This window comes from Pan paniscus, chromosome 3 (genome assembly GCF_029289425.2).
Source record: "Pan paniscus chromosome 3, NHGRI_mPanPan1-v2.0_pri, whole genome shotgun sequence".
NCBI classification, from domain to species: domain Eukaryota; kingdom Metazoa; phylum Chordata; class Mammalia; order Primates; family Hominidae; genus Pan; species Pan paniscus.
Window position 1 is genome coordinate 4711890 of NC_073252.2, and position 27541 is coordinate 4739430.

The following is a 27541-nucleotide window of genomic DNA, read 5'->3' on the forward strand; positions in this document are numbered from 1 at the left end:
TCAGTGCTGGCCCAACTAGCTGCTGATCTTCTGAATGTCACTGTGAAGAGGGAAGGACTGAAGGAGCCTTGACAGAGTAGCAGGGCAGTGGCCTAGGGTGGTGGCCAAAGGCTACTCGAGTGGTGGGGGGCTTTCTCCTTGGCCACACTGCACAGCAGACTGACCTGATGCCCTCCCAGGCTGTCTTGGCTGTCAGGTTACTCCAGCAATTCTGTAAATCCCATGGCAGTCTGGAGATGAGACTCCTTAAACCACTGGTTTACTGACTGCCTTGAAAAAGACACATTTACGATGGGATTTGGAGCCAACAAAGGGCTTAAATTCTAGAATGCCACTTATTTTTAGTGTGGCCTTGGATGGGTTTTATTTTATGCTTTTTTTTTTTTTTTTTTTGACAGAGTCTCACTCCATCACCCAGGTTGGAGTGCAGTGGCACGATCTCAACTCACCACAACCTCTACCTTCCAGGCTCAAACGATTCTTGTGCCTCAGCCTCCCGAGTAGCTGGAATTACAGGAGGGCACCACTACACCCAGCTAATTTTTGTATTTTTAGTGGAGGTGGGGTTTTGCCATGTTGACCAGGCTGGTCTCAAACTCCTGATCTCAAGTGATCCACCTGCCTCGGCCTCCCAAAGTGCTGGGATTACAGGCATGAGCCACCGCGCCCAGCCAATTTTATCCTCTTTGTCTAAGTTTTCTTCATCTGCAAAATGGAGAAAATACTATCTTTCTCAAAGAGTTCTTTCAAAGATTAAATGAGATCACCCATGAGAAAGTGCCTGGCATGAAGCCTGGCACACAGTAGGTGCTCCCCTGGTTTACCACCTAACCTCTAGGCCTTGGTTTTCTTAACTGTAAAATGGCTTTCAGTATCTTTCATTCCAACCCAACACCACAGGGTTCATTCTGGCTTTATCCCTTTCATTTTTCTGAGTGAGAAACCTGGCTGCCAATATCCTTCCAACAATATCTACTACTAGAGTTGTTGCAAACACTAAAAAAGTAGTAGACCAAAAAAAAGTTATGACAAATATTATTATATTACTTCCATTTCTCCCTTGGACCCCATTCTTTTTTTTTTTTTTTTTTGAGATAAGGTCTCACTCTGTTGTCCAGGCTAGAGTGTAGTGTTGTGATCATAGCTCACTGCAGCCTTGAACTCCTGGGCTTAAGCGATCCTCCCACCTCTGCCTCCTGAGAAGCTGGGACTACAGGTGCATGTCACCACACCCAGCTAATTTTTAAATTTTTTGTAGAGATGGGATCTCACTATGTTGCCCGGGTTGGTCTTAAACTCCTGGCCTCAAGCAATCCTCCCACCTCGGCCTCCCAAAGTGCTGGGATTATAGGTGTGAGCCACTGCACACGGCACCCCCCCACCCCACTCTATTTTGACCAGTTATCTCAGTAATATCCTTTATAACAACAGCATCACACACTGCTCCTAACTAGTACTTCTCTTCAGTCTCCTTGTTTGGAACAGCTCTTCAGTCTCTCCTTGAGTTTCACGGCCTCAACACACAATAATGTGTCACTTATTCTGTAAGAGATCTCTGAATTTGAGTTTGATGTTTCCTCGCGGTTGGATTCAAGTCATGCTTCTTTGGCAGAAATCACAAAAGTGATGCTTTCTTCTTGCTGCATCCTATTAGGTTGTGTGTGATTTCCCTTTGCCCACTTGATGAAGGTGGTGACTGCTAGGCTTCCCCACTGTCAAGTTATTCTCTTCCCCTTTGTAATTAGTAAGTACCAGGGGGAGCAGTGCTTTGACACTATGTAAGTATCAATTTCAATCTTTCAATTTATTCATTTATTTATTCCTATTTAGATGGATTCATAATGTCCTATCTCATTGAATGTGTTATAATGTGCTACTGCCATTTATTTTTATGCTTAAGTTATCTCTAATTTGGCCAGTAGACACCGCTTCAAATTGATGGCTGTGTCCTTTAGACACGTCCTAACATTCTGAGCCCTTCCTTGTTCCAGGTTTATATGTTCCCTGCTCCAGTTTAAGAATCAGCCATTTCCCTAAGAGGCCTGGCTCCCTGAAGGTGAAGTTGGTATTTAGAAGACAAGATCTGAGTGCTAACTACGCTTATTGCTATTACAGTGTCACTGTTTCCAGGCCTCCTCGGTGGCCAGAGCAAGAAAATATATGCATGCATTTTCATACACGCGTATAAATGTGTACATACGTACACATTTACAACCATAGTTACTTCTGTATTGATCTTTGGAAATTGAAAACCGTGAATTCGTGCCAATCTTTCATTTCCACCCAAGACCACAGACAGGGCTTTTCCCCTTTCACTTCTCCTATAGTGAGAAACCTAGCTTTCAATATCCTCCTTTATTTATTTAGAGACAGTGTCTCGCTCTGTTGCTCAGGCTGGAGTGCAGTGGCTCAATATCAGCTCACTGCAACCTGCACCTCCCGAGTCAAGCGATTCTGGTGCCTCAGCCTCCCACATGGCTAGGACTATAGGTCGTGCTAATTTTTGTTTTAGTAGAGATGGGGTTTTGCCATATTGCCCAGGCTGGTCCCGAACTCCCGGCCTCAAGCAATCCACCCGCCTTGGCCTCCCAAAGTGCTAGGATTACAGGCGTAAGCCACTACATCCAGCCTCCTTCTGTATTTATTATTTGATCTATTCTCCTAAATGTAACCACCCGCCTCTACCACCCCTCTCCATCCCTCTCCAGCACGGATCAGTCCCTCTCCTGGCTTAGGCTATGACTGCCCATGCTAAGCCACCCTCTCCTCCCTGCCCTGGAAAACTGCTGCTCCCCACGACTGCAGACGCCCACCTTACCCCTGCCTCACTGCATGGCTTCAGGACTGACTTCTTCAGGAAGTCAAAGGGCTTCACTGACTTTTAAAATAAAGGACTCCTTTAATGTCTGTCATCCTTTGTGTCCAGAGGATGCTAATGTACAAGTTTCCAATTTAAAAGGAATTAAAGACTACAGTGCAGCAGACTTAGACAAAGTTGAGTGCCTTTCTTTTTTTAAGTGATAAAAACAGATTCTAACTATATACAGAATGTCTACTAAAGTCCCCAGGGAAATTACAAATTAACTAGTTGAAGCCAATTTGGGGGAAAGAAAGCAATTTTTAAAAAGCCATCAGAAAGATCAGTTTATGCCCCATGATTTATTTAAACTGATTTCTCTGACTGAAGGCTGAACATTTCAGAACTGCAATCAACACAGTTTCTACCTGGCCAGCATCTGCTTCCAGGTCCCTTACTTGAAAACCCTCAGGATTTTATTTAAAATTTAAAGAGAACATAAAGAGACAGAAGAGAGACAGATTTTTTCAGTTTTGAAACAAGAAAATATGTGGGAAGTTTTTGCAAACCTTAAATACAGCCTGCTATAATTATTAGACAAAAGTAATTGTTTCAGATTTCAGCGTGGCTCTTATACAGCCATACCTTGTTTCAGTATGCCTTGCTTTATTGCACTCTGCAGATATTGCATTTTTTGTTTGTTTTTACAAATGGAGGGTTTGTGGCAACACTGCATGGAGTAAATCTATTGATGCCATGTTTCCAACAGCATGTTCTCACTTTGTGTCTCTGTCACATTTTGGTAATTCTCAAAATACTTCAAACTTTTTCATTATTATTATATTTCTGATCTGTGATCAGTAATCTCTGATGTGACTTTTGTAACTGTTTTGGAGTGCCACAAAGCACGTTCACATAAGACGGCGTACTTCATAAGTGTTGTGTGTGCTCTGACTGGTCCCCGGCCCAGCTGTTCCCATTTTCTCCTCTCTCTCCCTCTCCTCGGGCCGTCCTATTCCTAGAGACATAACACAGGCCAATGAATAACCCAGCAGCGGCCTCTAAGTGTTCAAGTGAAAGAAGAGTTGCGTATCACTCACTTGAAGTCAAAAGCTAGAAATTATGAATCTTAGTTAGAAGGCAGGTCAAAAGCTGAGATAGGCTAAAAGTTAGACCTCTTGTGCCAAAGAGTTAGCCAAGTTGTGAATGCAAAGGAAAAGTTACTAAAGGAAATTAAAGTGCTACTCCAGTGAATATCCAAATGATAAGAAAGCAAAACAGCCTTATTGCCGATGGGAGAAAGTGTGAGTGGTCTGGAGAGATCAAATCAGTCACAACATTCCCTTAAGCCAAAGCCTAATTCAGGGCAAGGCCCTAACTCTCTTCGATTCTGTGAAGGCTAAGAAAGGTGAGGAAGCTGCAAAAGAAAAGTTGGAAGGCAGCAGAGGTTGGTTCATGACATTTAAAAAAAGAAGTCGATTCCATAATGTAAAAGTACAAGGTGAATTAGCAAGTGCTGACACAGAAGCCGCAATAAGTTATCCAGAAGATCTAACTCAGATAATTGATCAAAGTGGCTATACTAAACAACAGATTTTCAATTTACATAAAACAGCCTTCCATTGGAGGTAGATGCCATTTAGGACTTCCATAGCTACAGAGGAGAAGTCAATGGCTGACTTCAATGCTTCAAAGGATAGGGTGACTTTCTTGTTAAGGGCTAATGCAGCAGATGATTTTAAGCTGAAGCCGATGCTCATTTACTATTCCAAAAATCTTGCGCATGGTGGCACATGCCTGTAGTCCCAGCTACTCGAGAGGCTAAGGTGGGAGGACTGCTTGAGCCCAGGAGTTCAAGGCTGCAGTAAGCCATGACTGCCACTGCACTCCAGCCCGGGTGGCAGAGTGAGACCCCAACTCAAAACAAACCAAAAAACCTCTCATTTCATAGGCTATAGCTGCTATAGATAGTGATTCCTCTGGCAGATCTGGGTAAAGTAAATTGAAAACCTTCTGAAAAGGTTTCACCATCTTAGACGCCATTAAGAACATTCGTGATTCATGGGAGGAGGTCAAAATATCAACTTTAACAGGAGTTTGGAAGAAGTGGATTCCAACCTTCCTGAATAACTTTGAGGGGTTCAAGACTTCAGTGGAGGAAGTCACTGGAGATGTGGTGGAAACAGCCAGAGAACTAAGATTGGAAGTGGAGACTGAAGATGCGGCTGAGCTGCTGCAATCTCACGATCACACTTGAATGGATAGAAGCTGCTTATTATGGATGAACCAAGAAAGTGGTTTCTTGAGATGGAATCTGCTCTTGGTGAAGAGACTGTGAACATTGTTGAAATAACAAGGAAGGGCTTAGAATATTGCATAAACTTGGTTGACAAACAAGCAACAGGGTTTGAGAGGACTGACTCAAATTTTGAAAGAAGTTCTGCTATGGGTAAAATGCTATCAAACAGCACTGCACACAATAGAGAAATCTTTTGTGAAAGGAAGACTCAGTTGATGCAGAAAACTTCATTGTTGTCTTATTTTAAAAACTGCCACAACCACCCCAACCTTCAGCAACCCCCACCCTCAATCAGTCAGTAGCCATCAACACTGAGGCAAGGCCCTCTACCAACAAAAAGATTACAACTCACCTAAGGCTCAGACAAACATTAGCACTTTCAGCAATAAAGTATGTTCTGATTAAGGTATGCACATGATTTTTTTTAGACATAATGTTATTGCACACTTTATAGTATAAACATAGCTTTTATATGCACTGGGAAACCAAAATGTCTTTGTGACTTGCTTTATTGTGATATTCACTTTGTTGCTGTCTGGAACCACACCTGTGATATCTCCGAGGTATGCCTGTCCTTCTTTTATGCCTCCAGCAAAGGCTCTGGGTAGAAAGAAGATATTTTTGATATATAATATCATAGTACTATAATTTTAAAACTAGCTTTCAGACAAATGTGTCCACTCAGGCACAGGTACCGTGGACCCCCAAAGCAGGAGATGCTTCACACTACCTCAATGAAGCCACCTTCACCACTACTCACTCACTGAACAGATATTTACTGGGCATACACTACATACTAGGTGACTTTCTAACCCAGTGCTACTCCAAGTGTGGTCCATGGAACAGAACCAGACCATGGACTGTTTGTTACTGGTCTGCTACAAGATAAGTACAAAAATGAAGAGTAAGCATCTAGAAACATTTATAGCATAAATGACACTGCCATTTAATCAGTGGTCTCATTTCGCTGGACCGAGTATAGACAAGCTCAGGAGTTGTCACACCACTGTGGTGAGTTACTGTGGCTGTTGTCCAGGCACATGCCATACTGTCTAGCCTTTGTAAGACATGGAAGCAAGGGAGTGATAAAATCACATGTACATTTTAGGCAGATGCCTTCTGCCTAAAGATGAGGAAAGGACAAGAAGGAGGGCGCTGAACTACATTGTGAAGGGTCACATCATTATTTCCCTCAAGGTCTTTTGTGCAAAGTAATTGGCACAGGGCAGCTAACTATGTGGCAGGAGACAAGGCTATACTTCGCTGTCTAAATGAGAACAATTCCCATCTGACTGATACTAATTTGTATTTTAGTCAAGGCCTCTGCTGAGAAACAAGAACTAAGGTAGCAGCAAAAATCTCTTCTTACTTTACTTGGGTACCTGTGAAGTCCACTTGGGATAGTGAAGGAGAAATCCGCATTCCTCTCCCTGGTGAGTGTGAGACCCAGTGACCACCACAACATCTTGATGACAAATCATGCATCATCAGAGGCCTACCTCCTTCTCCGTAATGTCTTGGAGCTAACTGGTCTCATTGTGCCCCAGATCTTCAGCTCAAACTCTTCCCCAAGTCTGGACTGCTTTCTATCTCTCTAATTCACACACCCAGATATTTTTCTTTTGACAGCCAACACAAATCCCATTGCTTGAGAAATCTGCTCCAGTTACCCTGAGATTCAAATCTTGATTCAGCTGTGATGCTGGACAGCTAACCCAAATTTGCTGAGCCCCAATATCCTAATTTAGAAAATGAAATACTAATATTTAAAGATATGGTGGCTTTTTGAGGATTAATGAAATAAAATAATATACTGCCTGGCACATGGTAAATGCTTAGTGGTAGATAACAGTACAAATTAACATTTATTAACTCACTGTAAGTGTTTTATATGTATCTTCATTTTGTTCTCACAACAGCACTGCAAGTTAGGTACTATGAGTTTTCCCATTTTATAGGTAAGGAAACAAAAGCCCAGAAAAGTTAAGCAACCTGCTCAAAGTCACACAGTTTGAAAGTGGCAGAGCCAGGATTCAAACACAGGCTGTCTGGTTGCAGAGTCTGGCTCTTAGGCATTATACTATGCCACCTGATCGTACCATTTCCCCCTCTGAGCTTACTACCGATTTCACTAATTATGACATATCCTGATTAAGCTGACTAATTTTTCATGTTTAATAGCAACCCAGCCTGCTTCTAAGCTCTCTAAGCACAAAGACTTAATCTATGCCTTCTCTCAAGCTACCCTCTCAGTGCATTATATAATAGTAGCTGTTGCTGACAGATAACTTGACTGATCTGCTTACTATCTTCCACAAATGCTTCTATTTGTTGGCATTAACAATTTCACATCTGTTTCACAAATGTGCAGAAAAGGGTTCATGTAGTAGGCCTGAGGCTGCTATCCTTAGAAAGGCCTGCTTGCAAGGTTAACCCTTGCCTGGCGTCTGAGAAGTTGGACTTTGGCAGAGTTCATGCCATCCTAATTGATAAAAACAGCTCGCCGTGCCTGAACTGTTTTGCAAAACATGCGGTTTGAATGCAGTTCAGTGCTGAGCACCTGCTTTCCTCCTGGGAGTCTAGAGTTTCGGTAGATGCCAGGTGTGAGGTGCCTATGTGACCAGCCCCTAACAGAATCCTTGGGCAATGAGTCACTAATGAGCTTCCCTGGTAGACAACACTTCACGTGTTGTCATAGGTCACATGCTGTGTGACTCCACTGGGAGAGTACTCTTAGAAGCTCATGCCTGGTTTCCTCTGGACTTTTGTCCCACATGCCTTTTCCTTTGCTGTTTTGCTTCGTATCCTTTCAGTGTGACAAATCATAGCCAGGAGCAGGACTGTATGTTGAGTCCCATGAGACCTCTTAGTGAATCCTAGAACCAGAGAGTAGTGCTGGGGACCCCTGACACAGTAAGAATTTAAAAAATGTGGGCCAGACATGGTGGCTCACGCCTGTAGTCCAGCACTTTGGGAGGCAGGGGGATTGCCTGAGCCCAGGAGTTTGACAGCAGCCTGGGCAACATAGTGACATCCCACCCTTATAAAATAAAATTAAAAAATAGGCAGACATGGTAGCACACGCCTGTAATCCCAGCTACTCGGAAGGCTAAGGTGGGAGGATTGTTTGAGCCCAGGAGGTCGTGCCACTGCACTCCATCCTGGGAGACAGGGTGAGACCCTGTCTCAAAAAAAAAAAACAAAAAACAAAAAAGAAAATGTGTCCCCAAACAGTTATGTGATGTTATCTTCTGAAAGAACATCCTAAAACATTTCTAAAGCTAGTCTAGAAATGGTCCAGGTTTGGATACTTGCTCACTGATGTATTCCATCTCCAAGACTGGCTGAGTTGCAGCGGGAACGACTGTGAGGACACAGCTCTTGCATTCCAGATGCTCATGTGAGCCCAGAGGGGAAAACAGGCAGGCGCCATGGGAAATACAGGAGCCTGGCCCTCCTGCTTCCTGTGGCCTTGGATGAGTCATTTACCCTGCTGGAGCGTCAGCGTCCTTACCTGCTGACAGGGCTCCTAATAGTGCCTGCATGGGACAGGTAGTGGGGTTGGAGGGAGGTGTGCACTCAGAGCATGTGGCATCGAGCAAGTCTGTCACAGGTGACCTGAGGACAGCCTTGTGGTGGCCTGCTTGTTGTGCCCTCGCTCTTCTCTCAGGAATACACTTTCAGGGACGACAAGAAGGGGTATGGGGGTCAAAGAGATTGAGGTAAAATGGCTCAAGGTGTGCCAGCCTCATCGGGTTAAGAGACAAAATGGGCAAGAGCACAGATTTTGGACCAACAGCCTGGGCTCAAACCCCAGCTATGCTACCTGTGGGACTGTGGGATCTAGGGTGAGTGGCCAAGCCTCCTGAGCCTCAACTTCCTCATTTGTAAAATGAGGGAGGAAACAGTACCTGCCTCATGGGGGTTTGTTGTGGGCCAATAAAGTGGCTGGCATGGTGCCTGGCACACAGTGAGTGCCCGGCAGCGCCAGCTATGGCATTTTGTGAAGAAGTTCAAACACGGTACGTTGCATAGGGTAAGTGCTCTACAAACTTTAACTGCTATTATTAGTAGTACTATTATTAATTAAGAAACACCAATGAAAGCAATACTTACAATCTTTTCTTATCCACCACTCTTTTAACTCGGATGGCTCTCTGTTCTGAGTAAAGTTTACATACTCCTGTTGCAGAAGAAAATACCAGAAGAGAGATTGCTTAAAACAGCTTCTCAGGCAAAGCCATCATTAAATATAATGAGATACTACAGTCTTCAGCTAGCAAAGCTAAATTCTGCATCACATCTATTGTGAAATGTTACGTTTGACCTTTAAAAGAAAATGAAATACTTTTCAAGTAATCTTCAATGAAATCCAAAACAGCGGTCCTGTGCTCCTTCACTTGCTGGGAATGTATCTCCTTGTGAGCTGTAACAGAAAAAGATAATGTTCAGGCCTTCGCACTCAATTATCCTAAAGAGCAATTCATCAGCTTCCTCACAACACTTTCTTTATTGAGAGTATTTTTTAAAACACAGCTATAAAACAAGTCTTGTGCCAAGTGACACTACATTTTTAAAAGAGTAAGATGTATCAGGCTTCGCAAGAGTGAAAGATTAAACCGGTAGAAAATCTATAGTCAAATAATTTATGGTTTATCAGAACACTTAGGGATAGTATTTGATGCAGCCACTTCTTGAGTGCTGACCCCATCTGTGTTAACAGCATCCAATGCTCAAGCTGACCTTCAGCGAACATGTTTAAACAACTGAAATCACACACTCCTCCCTGCTTGAACCTGTGCTGCTTTTCAGCCTGTAGTGCCCTATCCTCTCCCCTTGGCCACTCACATTCTAAGGGTCCCTTAGACAATGAGTCAAACTTTCTGTCTCCAGGAAACCTATGACTCCTAGCCACAAAGATGCCTTTCTCCTGGGAACTACCACACAGAAGTGTGCTAAAAGGCCTTACCAGACCTAAAGTCTGTGCCACTGGTTTTGGTAAGATAGTGACCACTGACTGAGAGATTGAGTGCCTACTGTGTGCAGGTACTCTGCTAGCACTTTACATATGTACTGCTAGTAATTACAATAGCAATTCTGAGTTTCCTGATTTTTACACGTGAAGAAACTAAGGTTCAGAGGCAATAAATAGCCCAAGGTTAGATGGTTTCATATGTAAATGTAGGTTTTGTTAAATATTCCTGTGTATTTTTTAGGTCTCTCAATGAATGTATATGCCCTTAAGGGTAGAGGGCATGATTTCTGCCTTACTATAGGGCTGCTTAACCCAAGATTTGTGTGGGGGACTCAGGAGCTCTGTGAAATTGCATATAGAATTTTGTGTATGTACATTTTTCTGGCAAGAATGCCTATTGCTTCCATCAGAGTCTCCAAGTGGTCCATCAGCATTCTAATAAAAACCTCCCCAACAAAAGTCTGTGTTGTGAGCACAACAGCATCTGGCAGCTTTGAACTCTACTTACTATTTAATGTACTCTGTATCTGCCTAAGCAAATTAAAAAATAATCAAGAAAGAGGCGTGACTTGGGAAGCCATCTCATTGTCTCAGTGAGAATTAAACATCAACGAAAGTGAGATAATAAGCGCTCTTGTGCCAGACACAGTTCTAAGCATGCTGTAGGAATTTAACTTAATGCTCATAACAACCCTAGAGATACGTTCCCTAATTGTCTGCATTTCATAGACAAAAAACAAGGCCCAGGGAGATTAAGTGACTTGCAGAGGGCTATATGGCTCGGACGGGTGGAGTTGGGGTGCAACCTAAGCAGCCCTGGCTCCAGAGCCTTCCTCCTAACCTTGAAGGTTTGATAGGAAAGTTTACTTGAATATTACAAGTAGAGCTTAAGTACCCCAGGCTGCTGTCAACTCCCATCCCACTAAATGCCACATAGAACAGAGGCACACATGTGCATACACACATACACACCCACACACATACAATTTGCCACACAGAACACACACGCGCACACACACACACCCACACACACAAATTTGTCTTCACTGTCCTTGGCCCCTAGATATATTTTTGGTTCTGTTTGGAGAGGTCCTTTCCATCTCCCTCCTCTCATTGGTTTAACTTGAATGATACAGCCTTTTCAGTACTTTTAACAGCTTTGGTTAAAACACTGATCAAGAAAGAAAAGATTTTAACGTTTTAAAACCTAAATCGAAATAAGAAGAGGGAATTTTAACTGGCCGCACCATATGCATCTTGTTTAACTACTTGCTATATTCATGGTTGCCTGTTTGCATCTTTCAGAGCACTTTACCTTCTGTTCGTAGTTGTTGAATTGCTTCTGAACAGGTCCTCATGAATATCTGGGCATCCTGGTCTATCTGGTCTCGTTCTGTGTCTGTCATCCTCCCATATTCAGACATGGTATGGCTAAAAAAAGACAGCAAAGGAAAGGGCAGCAGCAAATGAGAACATAATATAGTCTGAGTGGGATGGGAAGAGAAGAAAAGGCCTCCCTGATCAGGTGACATTTAAGCTGAGACTTGAAGGGTGAGGAGGAACAGGCCAGGTGAAAAGGTGAGAGAACCATCTAGATAGATAGTAGAACACATATGAAGGGTGTGTGGTAGAAAATCCTCCAGAATAGACCCAACTGACGTAAGCCAGATGGGGAGAGGGAGAGGGAGAAGGAGCGTGGAGTCAGGGCTACAGCATAAGCTAGGCTTATGAAGAATGTAGGCTCCGCTTTTGAGAACAATGGCGCAGCTACTGAAGGGTCTCACACTACAAAATGACTGAATCAGAGGGTGGAGGGTGTTCCCTAAACATTCCAGGCACACTTCCACCTCAGGACCTTTACATGTGTTGGTTGTCTCCTCCTTCTGGAATGTTCTTTCCCCAGATAGCTGCATCAATGCATCCCTTACTTCTTTTAGGTGTTTACTCCATGTTGCCCTCTTAATGAGGCCTTCCCTAATCCTTCTTTATAAACTGTCCCCGCCCTGACATTTTCTATCCCACTTCCCTTCTTCCTTCCCCGTAAAGATACTTACCCCACTCTAACATTCCATATATTTTGTGTAATTATTTCTTTTCTTGCCTGTCTCTCCCCTCTAAAAACGTAAGTTCCACAAAGGCAAGGACTTCTGTTTGTTCACTGCTGTATCCCCATCATCAAGAGCAATGCCTAGCATTTTTAACAGGCTGATCAATTAATAAATCAGTAATAAATACTTTTGAATGAACGGAACCAATGAATGAGCCTGAGTTGGAGAATATGCTTGATACACAGCTACGACTGTGCTCCCTAGTAAGTTCCTCCTAAACCGATTTTTCCCCCCACCCCAAGACAGGTAGGCATCCCCCTCCCAAAGCCTTCTCTAGGAAACTTAAGGCACAAACAAACAGGGAATACATCCATCCTGAGGACAGGCCCTTCTAAAAAAGAAAGGGGTGAGATGAGCACGAAGTCCTTCTCACTCCCAATCACCAGATAAGCATCCTCTCCTCCCTTGGAGTCACCCCTATCCCACGGCCCCTACCCCACTTCCGTATTTTCTAAGGAAGAGTTGGAAAAAGAAATCCCACAGCCTCCAGCCTCCTAGGGAATAGATGATCCTCTCTCAGTGGAACTTGAAGAGTGACATGGAATTAGCTCCTTATTCCAATGCTCCTTAGGATCTTGTTCTATTAGTTACTTAGGCTTGGGATGGCAACCATGAGAGAATGGACTCTGTCCGAGGGAAGACCCAACAGTGAGACAAAGGCGCTAAGCCAGCAAGCTCAATCCCCTCTCCCCAACCCCAGCCCACCTCCAACACCAGATGAATGGCTTCCCTCTAGGGAGGAGCCAGAGTGGCAAGCAGAGGGGCCAAAGCCTTAGGTTCATCCCTACTAGGAACCTTCTCATCGGAAATAGAGGCTAACGGGGTCAGGGACAAATGAGTCAGAAAGGTACCAACTCAGTGAATATGTACCCTGCAGACAGAACAGACCTAGAAATGACTAGTTCCAAGAACATTCGATTAACATCCTCCTACTCTATATTTTGATTTAATGGAAACTCAGCTCAGTGAAATTGAAAAGGTCTAAAGGTTAATTTGATAAAAGTGATTATTTAATTAAAAGGTAATGTTCCTTTAGGAAACATTACATATATACATTAACCTTCTAAATTGAAAATTGACAGTATGGTTATTCTATTAGTAAGAACAACAGAAACCAAGAAAGTTTTTTCTCCCAGATTGTTTTGTTGCCAGGATATTGTGGAAAAAGTCCATCTACCAGAAGTGGAGACATTATTTTTAATTAAAATCATTCAGAGATCTAGCCACAGGCTATCTAGGTTACATGCTGTTCTGCTCTAGTAAAATGTCATTATTAAAAAAAATTAAATGGGTCAATAAAGTCTGAGCTCTACATTCTGGAAAAAATTACAGCTTCCTAATTATGTCAAACTAACAAAGCCTCATAGGTCTGAAGGCAGTATTTCTACACATATTCTTTCAATTCCATGATCATACTCCACATAAAATGTTCCTAGGAGCAGGCCAAGGCTAGCATATTGCACTGGGAGGGCAGAAGAGTAAAAAAGAAAGGCTTTAAGCAGTCTACCACCTTTGGGAGGGAGAACTTGATGAGAGACAATAAGGGTGGCCTTTCTCCACCTGGACAGAACCTGGGCTACCGGGAGGAATGCTTATTCCCTAATCCTCATGTTTCTGTGGGAACCAACTTCCCCAAATGACACCTTGCCTCCTCCCAGAGCCTCCTCCCTCTGGCCCCCTGGCAGAAAGCATGGGGTGTGCATATAGTCACCACACCTTTCTCTCCTCTCTTTTGCCTACTTAGAGACAGCAGAGGTTCTGCTCTGTTCCTCTCTCTCCTATGTTGCAAAGGGGCCTGTCCCTGCTGTCTGTGCTCCAGGGGCTGCGGCTGCTCAGTGGCACTAATGCCTGAGTGTGTCTAATTCAAGAGCAGCGTATCAACAAGGCCACCCGCCTGCAAACCAAAGCTTTGTTTGCTGACCTAGATTTTACCAATGATAAAGCTGATATGACACGTGGGTCTCCACTGTGTTGATCTGACTCCTGCCTCCATTTCTTTCTTTCTTTCTCCCTCCTCCCAACTCTCTGGCAGGAAACAGAGGTGGATTTTGTCTTGTTCAATAACCAACACCCTCCAACCCCCTGCAACTGCAGCATAGGTCAAATGGGGTTCCAATTCAATTATCATTCACCAGGAGACTTCTATGTGTCAGGAACTCTCATACCCACCTAATTTAATCCTCACGAGAACATCATCCACATTTTATAAAAAAGAAAACTAGCACAAAGGCGAGTTATATTCATTCACATGATAAATACATGGCAGGATTGGGACTGGAACTTAGGTGTGACTGACCCCAAAGCCCATGCTCTTTCACAGGGACCAAAACAGGGGGTGGAGTAGAATTCAGTGTGCATGAGTTGGCAATGAACAACTGGCCTCGGGAAAATGAGTAAAAGACTGAGTTTCTAGCTGGGTATCATGTCATATGCCTATAGTCCCAACTATTCAGGAGGCTGAGGCAGGAGGATCACTTGAGCCCAGGATTTTGAAGCTAACCTGGACAACATAGCAAAACCACCTTAAAAAAAAAAGACTGAGTTTCTAGAATGAGGCGATGGACCTAACAAAATGAAGAATGCCTCGGGGACAACAGTTCTATCTTCTGAAGTTATCTGCCCTTAAGTGGCAGAGCTGGCACTGGCCCCTAGGGAACCCAATCCTCAGTCCTAGCATTTGCTGCCCTTGTAGCTGGGAAAGGGGAAGGCTTAGGCCCTTCTTTACTGTACTAAGATGAGAATCCATGCTGCAGTAGTCTGGGAACACTGAAAAACAGTGTGCAGGAGCCTCCTTTTGCTGTTTGAGTATAATAATTGCCTTAACATCACTATTACATCGAAAGCTTAAAACAACTGCAAAGTTGCAGAAGAACACCCGGATGCCACTGTGTTGTTCTTTTCACATTGCATTTGAATCATACTGTCGGCTTTGAACCTCTCAACTGCTTCCTGAGTGAGTATCCCTCCCACTGTTGGCTTTGCAAACTTTTTCTGAAAAGGGCCAGAGAGTAAACATGTTAGACTTTGTGGGCCTTGTAGCCCATCACAGCTACTCAACTCTGCTGTTGTAGCATAAAAACAGCCCTAGACAATATGTAAACAAATGAACGTGGCTGTGTGCCAATAAAACTTTATTATGGACACTGAAACTTGAATTTCACATAATGTTCACATGTGATAAAATATCCTTATTACTTTTTCCCCAACATTAAAATATGTAACTACATTTAAAAGTATATTTAAAATGTAGATTTGGCCTGTGGCTGTTATTTGCTGACCTGTAGCATTAGAGGAAGACACTGAGTTTCACAGATTCACATGGTTCGTAAGGAGTGGTGTGAATCAAACCAACACTCTAAGCATTTACTTTGCTGGTTTTCTTTTCAAGGAAAAGGGAAGTTAATAAGCGATTTGTATGAAAGATATTTACAACCACCTCGTCAACCTAACTTGTCAGATACTAAAGAAAGAAGCTACAAATTGAGAGCTTTATACAAGTTTTGTAAAGTTTTACAAAATCGCTGTAGCTTCCATTTTTTACAGCCTATCAAATCAGTATTTGATACACATACACACCTTTAGAAATAAAATTGACACTGCGATCTAGTGTTAACCAACTATTTTAACTCAGAGCTTAAAAATAAGGTTTTCTTGGTACTATGCATCGGAATAATTATTTTAGTACACTCCAAAATAATGCAAATGAAGTGCATTTAAAAGCATAAAATTGCCTATGTATGTTAAGTGCAAGTAGACAAAGCATCAAGGATTATTTAAAATTCAACTAGGGTATTATTATTTTTCTCTGTTGGAGAATTTATAAGAAGTATTTCCATTTTTGCATATATTGACAAAGTTTAAAAAAAAAAAGCAGGATTTATTTTATATTCTCTATCTTTGTGACAGGAATGCTTCTGAAAGGCAACCACCCCTCGTTTTATAAAGATGAAATCCTAAAAAGATGCTCCTAATGATGTTATCTTATCTGTCAAATCCAACTTTTTCATTAATTTACATAATACATTTGAAGATGAGTCCTACGGTAAAATGCCATCCTAAAGCCAGTGCAAATGGAGCTAGGGGAAGAGACGAGACAAGACACCTGTACTCCCACTGTCTATGGAGAGCTGGAGTCTATTCCAGAAAGCGTTTTAGAAGTGTTGCTTATAATGTCTTTTTCTCTTTTTCTTTCCAAATGGCATTTTCGATGACTTGCATCATTCCTTCATCTGCTCGATAAATATTTAGTGTGTGAGAAACTATCTTTTTCATCTCTGCATGTTTCACTATAGGACAGACGCTGTCCGCAGCGTGTATGCACGTGCCAACCCCTTTGCATTTGGATTCCCTTCCTTCCTTCTTGCTTTACCTAGGTAACTCGTACTCCTTCAGAGCTCAGCTCAAATGTCACTTCTTTAAGGACACTTTCTCTGACAAGGCTAAATTCCTCAAAAGCTACCTGTTTGCAGTAGTTTCAAAGAACTTCTTGATTTCTGCCTTAATTTCATTATTTACCCAAGAGTCATTCAGGAACAGGTTGTTTGATTTCCATGCAGTTGTATACCTGTGGGGTCAGTGGTGACATCCCTCTTAACATTTCTAACTGTGTTTATTTAAATCTTCTCTCTTTTCTTCTTTATTAGTCTAGCTAACAGTCTATCTCATTAATTTTTTCCAAAAACCTGGATTTTTCCAAAAAAGTGGCTCCTGGATTCATTGATTTTTTCGAAGCGTTTTTTTTGTGTGTGTGTCTCTATCTCCTTTAGTTCAGCTCTGATCTTGGTTATTTCTTGTCTGCTGCTAGCTTTGGGGTTTGTTTGCTCTTGGCTCTTGTTCTTTTAGTTTTGATGTTAGGTGTTAACTCGAGATCTTTTTAGCTTTTTGATGTGGGCATTTAGTGCTATAAATTTCCCTTTTAACACTGTGTTAGCTGCATCCCAGAGATTCTGGTATGTTGTATCTTTGTTCTGTTGGTGGGAGCATAAATTAGTTCACCCACTGTGGAAGACAGTGTGGCGATTCCTCAAAGACCTAGAGGCAAAAATAGCATTTGACCCAGCAATCCCATTACTGGGTATCTACCCAAAGGGATATAAATCATTCTATTATAAAGACACATGGACAAGTACGTGTATGTTCATCACTGCATTATTCACAATAGCAAAGACATGGAATCAACCTAAATGCCCATCAATGAATGATAGACTGGATTAAGAAGATGTGGAACATATACATCATGGAATACTATGCAGCCATAAAAAGGAATGAGATGATGTCCTTTGCAGGGACATGGATGGAGCTGGAATCCATTATTCTCAGCAAACTAACGTAAGAACAGAAAACCAAATACCACATATTCTCACTTATAAATGGGAGCTGAATTATGGGAACGCATGGACATGAGGCGGTGGGGAACAATACAAACTGGGGCCTGTTGGAGGGTCAGGGGTGGGAGAAGGGAGAGCATCAGGAAGAATAGTTAATGGATGCTGGGTTTAACACCTGGGTGATGGGATGATCTGTGCAGCAAACCACCATGGCACACGTTTACCTATGTAACAAACCTGCACATCCTACACATGTACCCCTGAACTTGAAAGTTGGAAAAATAAAAAGCTATCTCTACTGTTTTTGCAGTACCTATCATATCTGCAATGTTACCTGTTGACATGAATACCTTAGCAGCTCCATGAAGGCAGGGACAACCATGTTTGTGTTTGTTCACTATTTTATACTCCATGCCTGGCATAGTCTATGGCACATGGTAGGCACTCAATAAATAACTGCAGAATGAATAAACTGATTAATGAATCAAATTGATCAAACCATGGCACTATAAACATGCAGAGATGAGTAGGACGCAGTTTTTCACCTCAAGAAATGTGGTAGAAGTGATTATGAACAAATTACTCTTGACCAGGCACATGCGAAAAGTACCATAAGAAAAGCACAGAAAAAGAGCTGTCAGTATTCAGAGGCAGGAGAGATGGCTTTCAGATAGGAAGGCAGGGCCAGGGCAGGCTCTACCGAGAAGGTGGTGGTGATAAATGGGTCTCTCAGGATGGAAGCATGTGAACATGTGACATGTGTGGATTGGAGTGAAGAGCAACAGGCCAACCTGATAGTGTGAGTAGAGGCCTGGAGGCAGAACAAATGTTAATTCTGAATGCAGCTGTAGGGCACATGAAGGAAAGGGGTAGGATGGAAAAGTGGGTGAGGGTAATGAAAAGTCTTGCTTATCTAAGAAGTACGGATGGGCCACATCCTGCAGGCAGAGAAGGGATTTGAAGAGGGAAGCACGTGATTCCATCTACGATGATAAGGACTACACCTGTGCCTTCCAGACAGACCAGGAGAGGAAGGGACAAAGAGCAGGGAGTTGAGAACAAAGAGATCAGGCAAGTGACAAAGGCTGCACTGAAGCACTCTAGAGTGGATGGGAGGAGCGGGCAGCATGCATGGGAACGGTGCTGCTCACAGGTGCTGGCCGAGCAGGACAGTGGCAACGGGGACTGGGAGAAGCCTGTGCCCATGACATGCATTTAGGAACAACTGTAATTGCCCAACAGGTTCATCTTGCCCACCGCCCAGATAGAGCCGATTTATCAAGACAGGGGAACTACAATAGAGAAGGAGTTAAATATACATAGAGCTGTCTAAAAGGGAGACTGGGGTTTTATTATTACTCAAATCAGCCTCCCTGAAGATTTGGAAGCTGGATTTTTAAAAGCCAGTTTGGTGGGCAGGGGGCTAGGGAATGGGGAATGCTGACTGGTTGGATTAAGGATGAAATCCTAGGGAGTCGAAGCTGGCCTCTTGCACAGAGTCAGTTTCTGGGTGGGGGCCATAAGACCAGATGAGCCAGTGTCCTGGTCTGCATGGGTGCCAGCTGATCCATCAAAATGTGGGGTCTGAAAATACCTCTAACATCAATCTTAGGTTTTATAGCAGTAATGTTATCTATAGGAGCAAATGGGGAGGTTAGCAGTCTTCTGGCCTCTGGCTACATGACTCCTGAGCCATAATTTCTAATCTCGTGGCTAATTTGTTGGTTTTACAAAGGTGGCCTTGTCCCCAAGCAAGAAGGGGGTTTGTTTCCAAGAGGGGCTGTTATCACATTTGTTTCAAAGTTAAACTATAAATTAACTTCCTCCCAAAGTTAGTTTGGCCTATGACTAGTAATGATCAAGGGCATCTGAGAGGTTAAAGGCAAGACGGAGTTGATTAGGTCAGATCTCGTTCGCTGTCATAATTTTCTCACTGTTACAACCTTTGCAAAGGTGGTTTCACTACTGGCATACTGGTGAGAGAGGAAGCCACAGTAGGTGGTAAGAATGTGTGGTGGGCAAGGGCAAGGATTCCATGGCCAGCCCTGGCTCAGAGCTCACCAGCTGTGATCTTCAGGTTATGCCATCGCTATGCTTTCATTGCCTGCCTGCCACACAGGCTTAACAGCAGTGCCTTCCTCATAGGGTTGATGTGAGGAACAAATGAGATAAACTATGAATAACTGGTGCTTATCAGAGTACCTAACACAGAATAAACATTCAGGATGGAAAGATAAGGTGGGCATGGGGGGTGGGTGGGAGGGTAGCTAGGTAGGTAGATAGAACTTTTTTTCTAAGCAAAGTAGAGACAAAGAAAAGAAAAGGGCCTGAAACAGAGCCCCGGAGTTCTTACGGGACAGATGAAGGACAAAGAGGCAAAAATGAGTGGTGAGAGGAGCCAAAAAAATACTGTAATGGAAGTCAAGGGAATAGGAAATTTCAAGAAACTGATGATGGTCAACAGGATCAAAGGCTGTGGCAAAGTAGAAGAGCTGAGAAAAAACCATCAAGGCGCTTAACACCGTTCTCATTAGAGAAGGACACACTTCAAGTACAGTGACTTGCCATTTCACATTTGTCACTGGAATTAGACAGGCTAGCCTGAAAGTGCACTTTAAAACTTTTTATCCCTTTTTCTCTTTTCTCCCTAGTCTCAAGATGTAATCCTATGGCTTACTGCAGAAACCCTTTTTTTCCCTCCTTAGTCTTAGAATACAGCCTTGAAACGTACTTTCTCTGAAACACCACGTCCCCTCCCTTTCTCACCATACATTCCCTTACACCACGCACATTTACCTAACTGTATGTATCTAATTATGTGCTTACCTGGAAGTTGCAGGGGCTAACTTGAAATAGACTGAGCACGGAGACCTAACTGCAAAATTCCAGAGATTACCTCAAGGCGGGTAGTCTACAACCCGGCCATTGCTGACATGTCGCCAGCCTGCGATGATAGCTACCAGAAAGAGACACACAGACCTAGTACGCAGCATCGCTCCTGCCTTCCCACTGCTTGCTCTGGAAATAAAGTCACCTTCCTTTCGTCCTTGTTATTGGCTTTGCAAGCGGTGAGCAGCCAAGCCTGTGCTCGGTTACATTATCATGGTTAAAACTGAAAAGCCTATTTACACCAAATGTTGGCAAGGATAGGGAGCAATTATAACTCACATGCATTGCTACAAGGAGTGAAAAACCACTTTGGAAAATTGCTTGGTAGTTTATTTTAAGGCTAAGCATGCACCTACCATTTGTATGACCCACTAATTTCACCCCTAGGTATTTATTCAAAGGAAATAAATCAGTATGTCCACAAAGAGACTTGTAGAAGATGCTACTCACAAAGGCTTTATTCCTAATAGTCTCAAAGTGGAAACAGCCCAGTATTCTCTATTAGATAAATGGATAAGCAAACTATGGTAACGTCACACAATGGAATATTACAAATAATAAAGCAACAGAAAGGAACAAACTACTGGTATACACAACATGCAAGAACCTCAAAAACATGTGGAGTAAAAGAAGGTAGACACACCAGAGTGTGTACCATACAAGTCTATTTATATTCCCCTTGAGGAAAAGCCACTGGATTTGGTGATTAGGAAGTCACAGATGAGCATTAGGAGAAAAATTTCAGAAAAGTGAGGGAAACCGAGCCATATGGTTGGCGCAGAGTAAAAGGTGAGGAAGCAGAGGTCACGTCACCTGCAGTGTGTAGGCCAAGTCTAGCCTGCAGGCATGGCTCCCTATGGTCTGAGAACTAAGAATGGTTAAAGGTTTTTAAAGGTTGTAAAAAAAACAAAACAAAAAATATGTGACAGAAACCATATGTGGCCCACAGAACCTAAACTATACTACCTGGCTCTTATAGAAAGTTGGCTGATCCCTGATTAGACTTTCTCCCCATGTTTGGCACTGACGTGAAATGAAGCGACAGGGCCTGTGGCTTAAGGAGCAAGCAAGGTCAAATGTATAAACTAAAAGGAAGAAAAGAATCAGATGACCAAAAATAGCTGGGAATCATGAATACAGTAGTACCTGAGAAGCGGTGTGAGTGATGAGATAAAGGATGTGCTTGTACCACTTAATGTATAAACTAAAGGGAAGAAAAGAGCCAGATAATGAAAACTGGCCAGGAATCATGAACACAGCGGTACCTGAGAGGCGGTGTGAGTGATGACATAAAGGATGCACTCACACCACTTCTCAGGTACTGCTGCATTCATGATTCCCAGCTATTTTTGGTCATCTGGCTCTTTTCTTCCCTTTAGTTTATACACAAGTAGGACAGTATCCTTAAAAACAAAGAGAGGGGTTTCTCTATGACAGGTGGAAAGAAGGTGATGAGGTGAGGAGGAAACTGAGAGATCCTATTAGAGGTTCCAAACTTTACCGAGGAGTAGGCTCTGATGCCACCTCAATGGGGCCTTCCTGACTACTCTGTGTAAGAATCACAAGCTTTCCCAGCACTCCCGATCCCTGTTACCTTGGTTCTACTCTTCCTTTTCTTTCCATAGGACCTATGACCTAATGTACTATACACGTAGTGCTTGTCGTTGCCAGCCCACGAGAATGCAAATGCCATGAGGGCAGGAATATTTGTATTTTATCCCCAGATGTGCCCTAAGCATCTAGAATTCAATAAACCTGTGACGAACCAGGAAGTTTAATCTGAAGTGAGGGGTCAGGCTGCAGCAGGGGATCTCAATGTCAGCACCTCCTCAGTTTTGGGCCGGGTAAGTCCCTGTTGTGGAGAGTTGTCCTGAGTTGTGCACATTCTTGGCCTCTACCCACTAAATGCTAGCAGTACTCCTCTTCCTAGTTGGGAAAAACAAAAATGTCTCCAGACATTGCCAAATGTCCCCTGGGGTGCAAAATCACCACAGTTGAGTGCTGCTGGGCTAGTCATGGACTTTAGGACTAGGAGGAAATCATTCATTCAACAAGTATTTACTGAGTGCCAAATATGGGTGAGGAACTATGGAAACACGATGGAAACCTGACAAGGTCCTTGACCTCATGACATGTACAGCCTGGCGACAAAGACAGATAATAAACTGTAACTATTAAATAATTACAAATTGTGTTTTGTTACTGAAGAAAATATACAGGGTGGAGAAACTAACAGAAGAGACCTACTTTATAAAGGGTAGTGAGAGAAGGCCTCTGGGAAGAGGGACTATTAAGTTGAGCCTTTAAGTTTGAAAAGGAAACCACCATGGGAAGAGGAGGAACAGCATAGGCCTGGGCCCTGCACCAGGGAAGGGCATGGCACCTTTAAGGAAGGCTGGCATGGCTGGAGCACCGTCGTGGGAAGGCGGTGTTTGAAATAAGGCCAGGGGCTAGATCAGGAGTGGGGAGACCGCAGTGTAGAGGCTGGTATTAATGCTAATTCCAATGCAGTATTCATGGTGGGTTTACTCAGGTGGTGACATAATCCAATTAAAGTTTAAAAAAGACTCTGGCTACTGAGTAGAAACTAGACCTAGCCACCAGAAGGAATGTCAACATGAGTAACATTAGGGGATGAACAGAAGGATTCAGCAAAAGTGCCCTAAGAAATGAAGGCTATGCCAAAGTGGGTGTGTAGCTGCCTCTAGCAGGTGTCAAAAGCCTGGGAGAAGGACAAAAGAAGAAAATGGCCATCAGGACTCAGGACTGGGAATTGGCGAGGGAGGCATGATCCAGCGACATGAGGGTAAGGACTGAAATGTGCTCATGAGAACGTCACCAAAACAGCAAAACTGGTGTCACAGACTGGGACCGCAAGAGATGGGCAAAAATAGCTTAGCAGAGGCTTGAAAACTTTGTTCTTCCACAGGTTGAAGGCATACAAATACATGTGTCCCCAACTTCAAATACAGCTCTGTAAGTACTCATGGAGTGTCATTTGACAGGAGATAATGGTACATAGAGAGATATAAATAGACTGGAAGATATTGCTGTTGTGATTTCATGACTTTGAGGACATGGAGTACAGCAGAGCCTTTTGCTTTGAGGAGATTTTTCCACTGCCAAACTGGTCTTCCTCATTACAACTCTGAGTTATTAAGAAAAAGGTGAGGGCAAAAAGTGCAAAAGAAATATAGGTGTAGAAAAGAACACAGTCACCCAAGTCCTGGTAAAAAAAAATATGTACTTACCTATAAGCATTAATATAATCTTTCCTGTGTTCCAGAAGAAAATCTCTCAGTTTGCCAATGTGAGAAATCTAAAATTAAAAAAGAAAGCCAGCAGTTTATATAGATATGTTACACTCATGTAATGAATTTTAAATTAATAGAGAATAAAATGCAAATTGCAGAAAGATTCTGAAGCTACAAACTGAGCACCGTCGGTTTTGGACTCTTGTACAGTCACAAATTAGTTACCATTCCTGGGCCTCAGTCTCTCATCGATGGTTCCTTCTACCTCTAATTATTAGGACCTATGACACTATGAGTAGGTGATTTCTAGGTAAGTTAAAGACGAAATGAGATAATGCACGTCTAGTAATTACATAGCATGTGTTCAATAAGGTTAATTCCTTTTCTTTTCTTATAGCTAAAATTGCACAGCAAGTATTCCTTCTTCCAAGTGTTCTAAGGGACAGTTCTAAAGCTGAAGCTGTTGGGTTTGTAAATAGGGCCCATGCAGAGCAGCAGAGTTAAAGCAAAGATTCAGGGGTAACAATTTATCCCCACATAGCAAATCTCTGTCTTTCCTATGGGCTATTTCCATGGATGAAGAAAAAGAACTCAAAGGTACAGGTACAAAGCACTGTGTTTGTGATGGCTGTTTCTAGTATAATAAAAACCTATTCTAAAGCACCTACTACATGCCAGGTACTGTGCATGGAACTAGCAATTTACAAATAAATAAAAAGTGGTGGGAAGAACGCTCAGACCACAGTCAATAGGGACAAACGTGTTTCCAGAGGGAGAATGATTACTAGCCAGTGGCCTGCTGGTCCTCTGACGACGTCTTACTCCAGCTTCCGACTCACACACTTTGCACTCGTTCCAAACACACGTGGCCCCAGCCTTGCAAGGTCTGCGGAACTTTCATCTCTTCCATGGAAGTTTTTCTGTCAAGGCCAACCCAGGCTAATTTTCACTTTGCTCTGATCTTAAAAGGACTTCTGCACACCACACTCTTGGCACTCAATTATTCATGGCCATGTACTCTGACCTAACTTTTATATACACACTTCTTTGTCAGTGGCAGAACTATGCAAGGAGGGGCTGCCCAGCTTTCCCTACAGTTGTAAGCACAACAAGAAGCACAGAGGTGATCAATAAACACTGTGGAATGAGTATATGCCTAAATACAAAATAGCATTGATCACAAAAGAAACATCCATGGTTTGTCTGGAGATATGTCAGTTTGGGTTCAGCTAAATTTCCCACATAGTCTAGACTCTTATTATAAATGTGATTCAGAAAAACACCCTAAGGCATTGTAAGTAAACAAATCAAAGAAAAAGAATTAAGTATGGTCACAATATTCATTTATTTCACAGATAGCAAATCAGGACTGAGAGACTGTCCACCATCCCTGACACTGCTCAACACTTTCACGTACATGGCCTATTTCTCTTCCCAACAACCCTGCTGTGCTATGATTCTTACTGTTCTCATTAACCAGTTTGGGAAAAGCTAAGTGACTTGTCCAAGGTTACACATTTAGTATGTGAGCTTGGTTTCAAAAGCTCAGGACTGAGTCCAAATTCAGCGTGTTTCCCAGTGCACCACCACGCCTGCTTGCCTTACAATCCTGTTCCTGCTTTCCACTTAGGCTGCATCAGGAAATCTGACTTTTTTTTTTTTTTTGAGATGGAGTCTTGCTCTGTCACCAGGGCTGGAGTGCAGTGGTGCCATCTCGGCTCAGTGCAAGCTCCACCTCCCAAGTTCACGTCATTCTCCTGCCTCAGCCTCCGGAGTAGCTGGGACTACAGGCACCCGCCACCACACCCGGCTAATTTTTTTGTATTTTTAATAGAGACGGGGTTTCACCATGTTAGCCAGGATGCTCCCGATCTCCGGACCTCGCGATCCGCCCGCCTCGGCCTCCCAAAGTGCTGGCATTATAGGCGTGAGCCACCGCGCCCGGTCGGAAATCTGACTTTTAAGTCTGTTGGGAAAAAAATTAAGAGATACGCAAGCAAGGGGTTCATTCCATCACATACAAGATTTGACCAAGCTACTCCTCTGTTTCAAAACCTTCAATGGTTTCCATCTCCTTACCTCCTTCCCCTGCCTACCAGGGGTCAAACACTCAACTACTTCCAGGGGCCATGTGAACAGCATAAATGAGCAAAGCAAGGGAAATGCGTGGGTAGAATACATTCGACAGTGGTGAATTCTGGTTTCAAAATACACTGCAGTTAAAGGAAGCAGCTCTGCATGCTGATTTGCCAAAGGGAAGCCAATGAGTCATCTCAGTGTCTAAACAACGGGAAAAAGTCCAAACTCCCAAATGCAGCACTCAAGGCCCTTCACAACTCAGCGCTGAAAGTCCCTGCAGCACACCCCGCACCATTCCAGCCTCCATCCCGCACCACTCCAGCCTCCAAGTCCCAGGCCTTCCCCTCACTTGCATACTCATATGGTTCGCCCTTTCCCTGGAACGCCCTACCCATCATTCTCTCCCAGGCAAATTCTTCCTCCTCATTCAAGATTCTCTTTTCCTCCTCATACTCACCCTACACTCCCAGCTGCAGTCAGATCCCATTCCCGCACAAAACGCTACATGTGCATCTATTTCAGCACCTGTTCCTTCATGATAACAATGACTAGTTCATAAACTGATTTCCCTTCACCAGACTGCAAGCTCTGAGAGGGCAGAGAGTCCTCTCTCTTTCCCCAGAGCTTGTCAGGCACAGTTCCTGGCACAAAGCAGACCCTCAGAAACTTTTACTAAATATTGAATAAATAGTGGGTACTGAATAATCCCAGAAGGATTATACCTGCTACTGTAGGCAGAATAATGGTTTTCCAGCTTCCCCAGGCCCATCCCCCTGTAAGATGTCCAACTCCTAATCGCCAGAACCTGTGACTATATGGTGTTACATGACAACAGGGCATTAATGCAGCACATGAGTTAAGGTAGCTGATCAGCTGACCTTAAAGTAGAGAGATTATCCTGAATTATCTGGGTAGGCTCAATCACAAGGGTCGGTAAATGTGGAAGTGGGAGGCAGAAGGGAGAGTGAGAGTAATGCAATGTGAGAAAGACTCATTCCAATGTTGCTGGTTTTGAAGACGGGGAAAGGAAGCCAAAGAATGTGGGCAGCCTCTAGAAGCTGGAAAGGGCAGGGCAATGGGCCTTCCTTAGAGCCTCCAGAAAAGAACACGGTCCTGCCAACACCTTGATTTTAGCTCAGGGAGTCCCATTTTGGACACCTGACTTATAGAACTATAAGATAATAAATCTGTGTTGTTGTAAGCCACAAGTTTGACGTAATTGGTTACAGCAGCAATGAGAAACTAATACACCTACTAACAGCCTTACTATCCACAACAGGTGTTTTTTTAGAAGCCATAAAGTTTTCCATACAAAGTTTTGAAAAGTCCAGAGGAATCTACTGTACAGGTTACATCCAGCTGCCCACCCCTACTTTTAGTTAGTTCTATTCTACAAGGGAGGGATGGTGCCTAGGGATGAATGCCAGCAGCAAGCAAGCTCCACAGAGGCCCACAAGCACATAATTATTATACAAGAGGTTGCAGTTAGTCTAACAAATGGGATCCCAACTTCATATGCTCTGTAATGGGAAATTTCTATGAAACGAGGTTATTAAAACAGAGTGCAGGTGGTTCAGGATTAAACAGAATTCTCGATAAGAGGTGTGTTAAGTAATTACTGACTAAATAACATCAGTATAATAACTCAATACTTAACAGGAACACAATGTATGATATTTTAAATGCTGAGAATGAAAAAATAAAGGAACATTAAAATTTCTTTAGAAATTTGAGAGCTCTGAATTTTCTATTAATTTCTTTAAAAAAAAAACAACAAAAAAAAACATGACAAATCAACAACAAAGAAAAAAGT

General features: G+C 43.0%; 1 protein-coding gene across 4 annotated transcripts in view; it reads right to left on the minus strand.

Annotated features, from left to right (window-relative positions):
- Positions 1 to 27541, minus strand: part of STX18 (syntaxin 18) — a 122306-nt gene that overhangs the window by 28169 nt on the left and 66596 nt on the right. For 2 of the 4 annotated variants that reach the window (XR_010111898.1, XM_008969538.4), the window contains exons 2-5: positions 23647 to 23714; positions 11387 to 11502; positions 9424 to 9522; positions 9213 to 9279 (exon numbers count right to left, since the gene is read on the minus strand). Coding sequence is in view for 3 of the 4 variants with exons in the window: in XM_008969538.4 (XP_008967786.3) it covers positions 9213 to 9279; positions 9424 to 9522; positions 11387 to 11502; positions 23647 to 23714 (350 nt within the window). In the remaining variant the exon portion in view is untranslated. Of the gene's footprint in view, positions 1 to 5643; positions 5697 to 9212; positions 9280 to 9423; positions 9523 to 11386; positions 11503 to 23646; positions 23715 to 27541 lie in introns of all 4 variants that reach the window. The other 2 variants (XM_063603682.1, XM_003816479.6) reach the window with 2 other exon arrangements.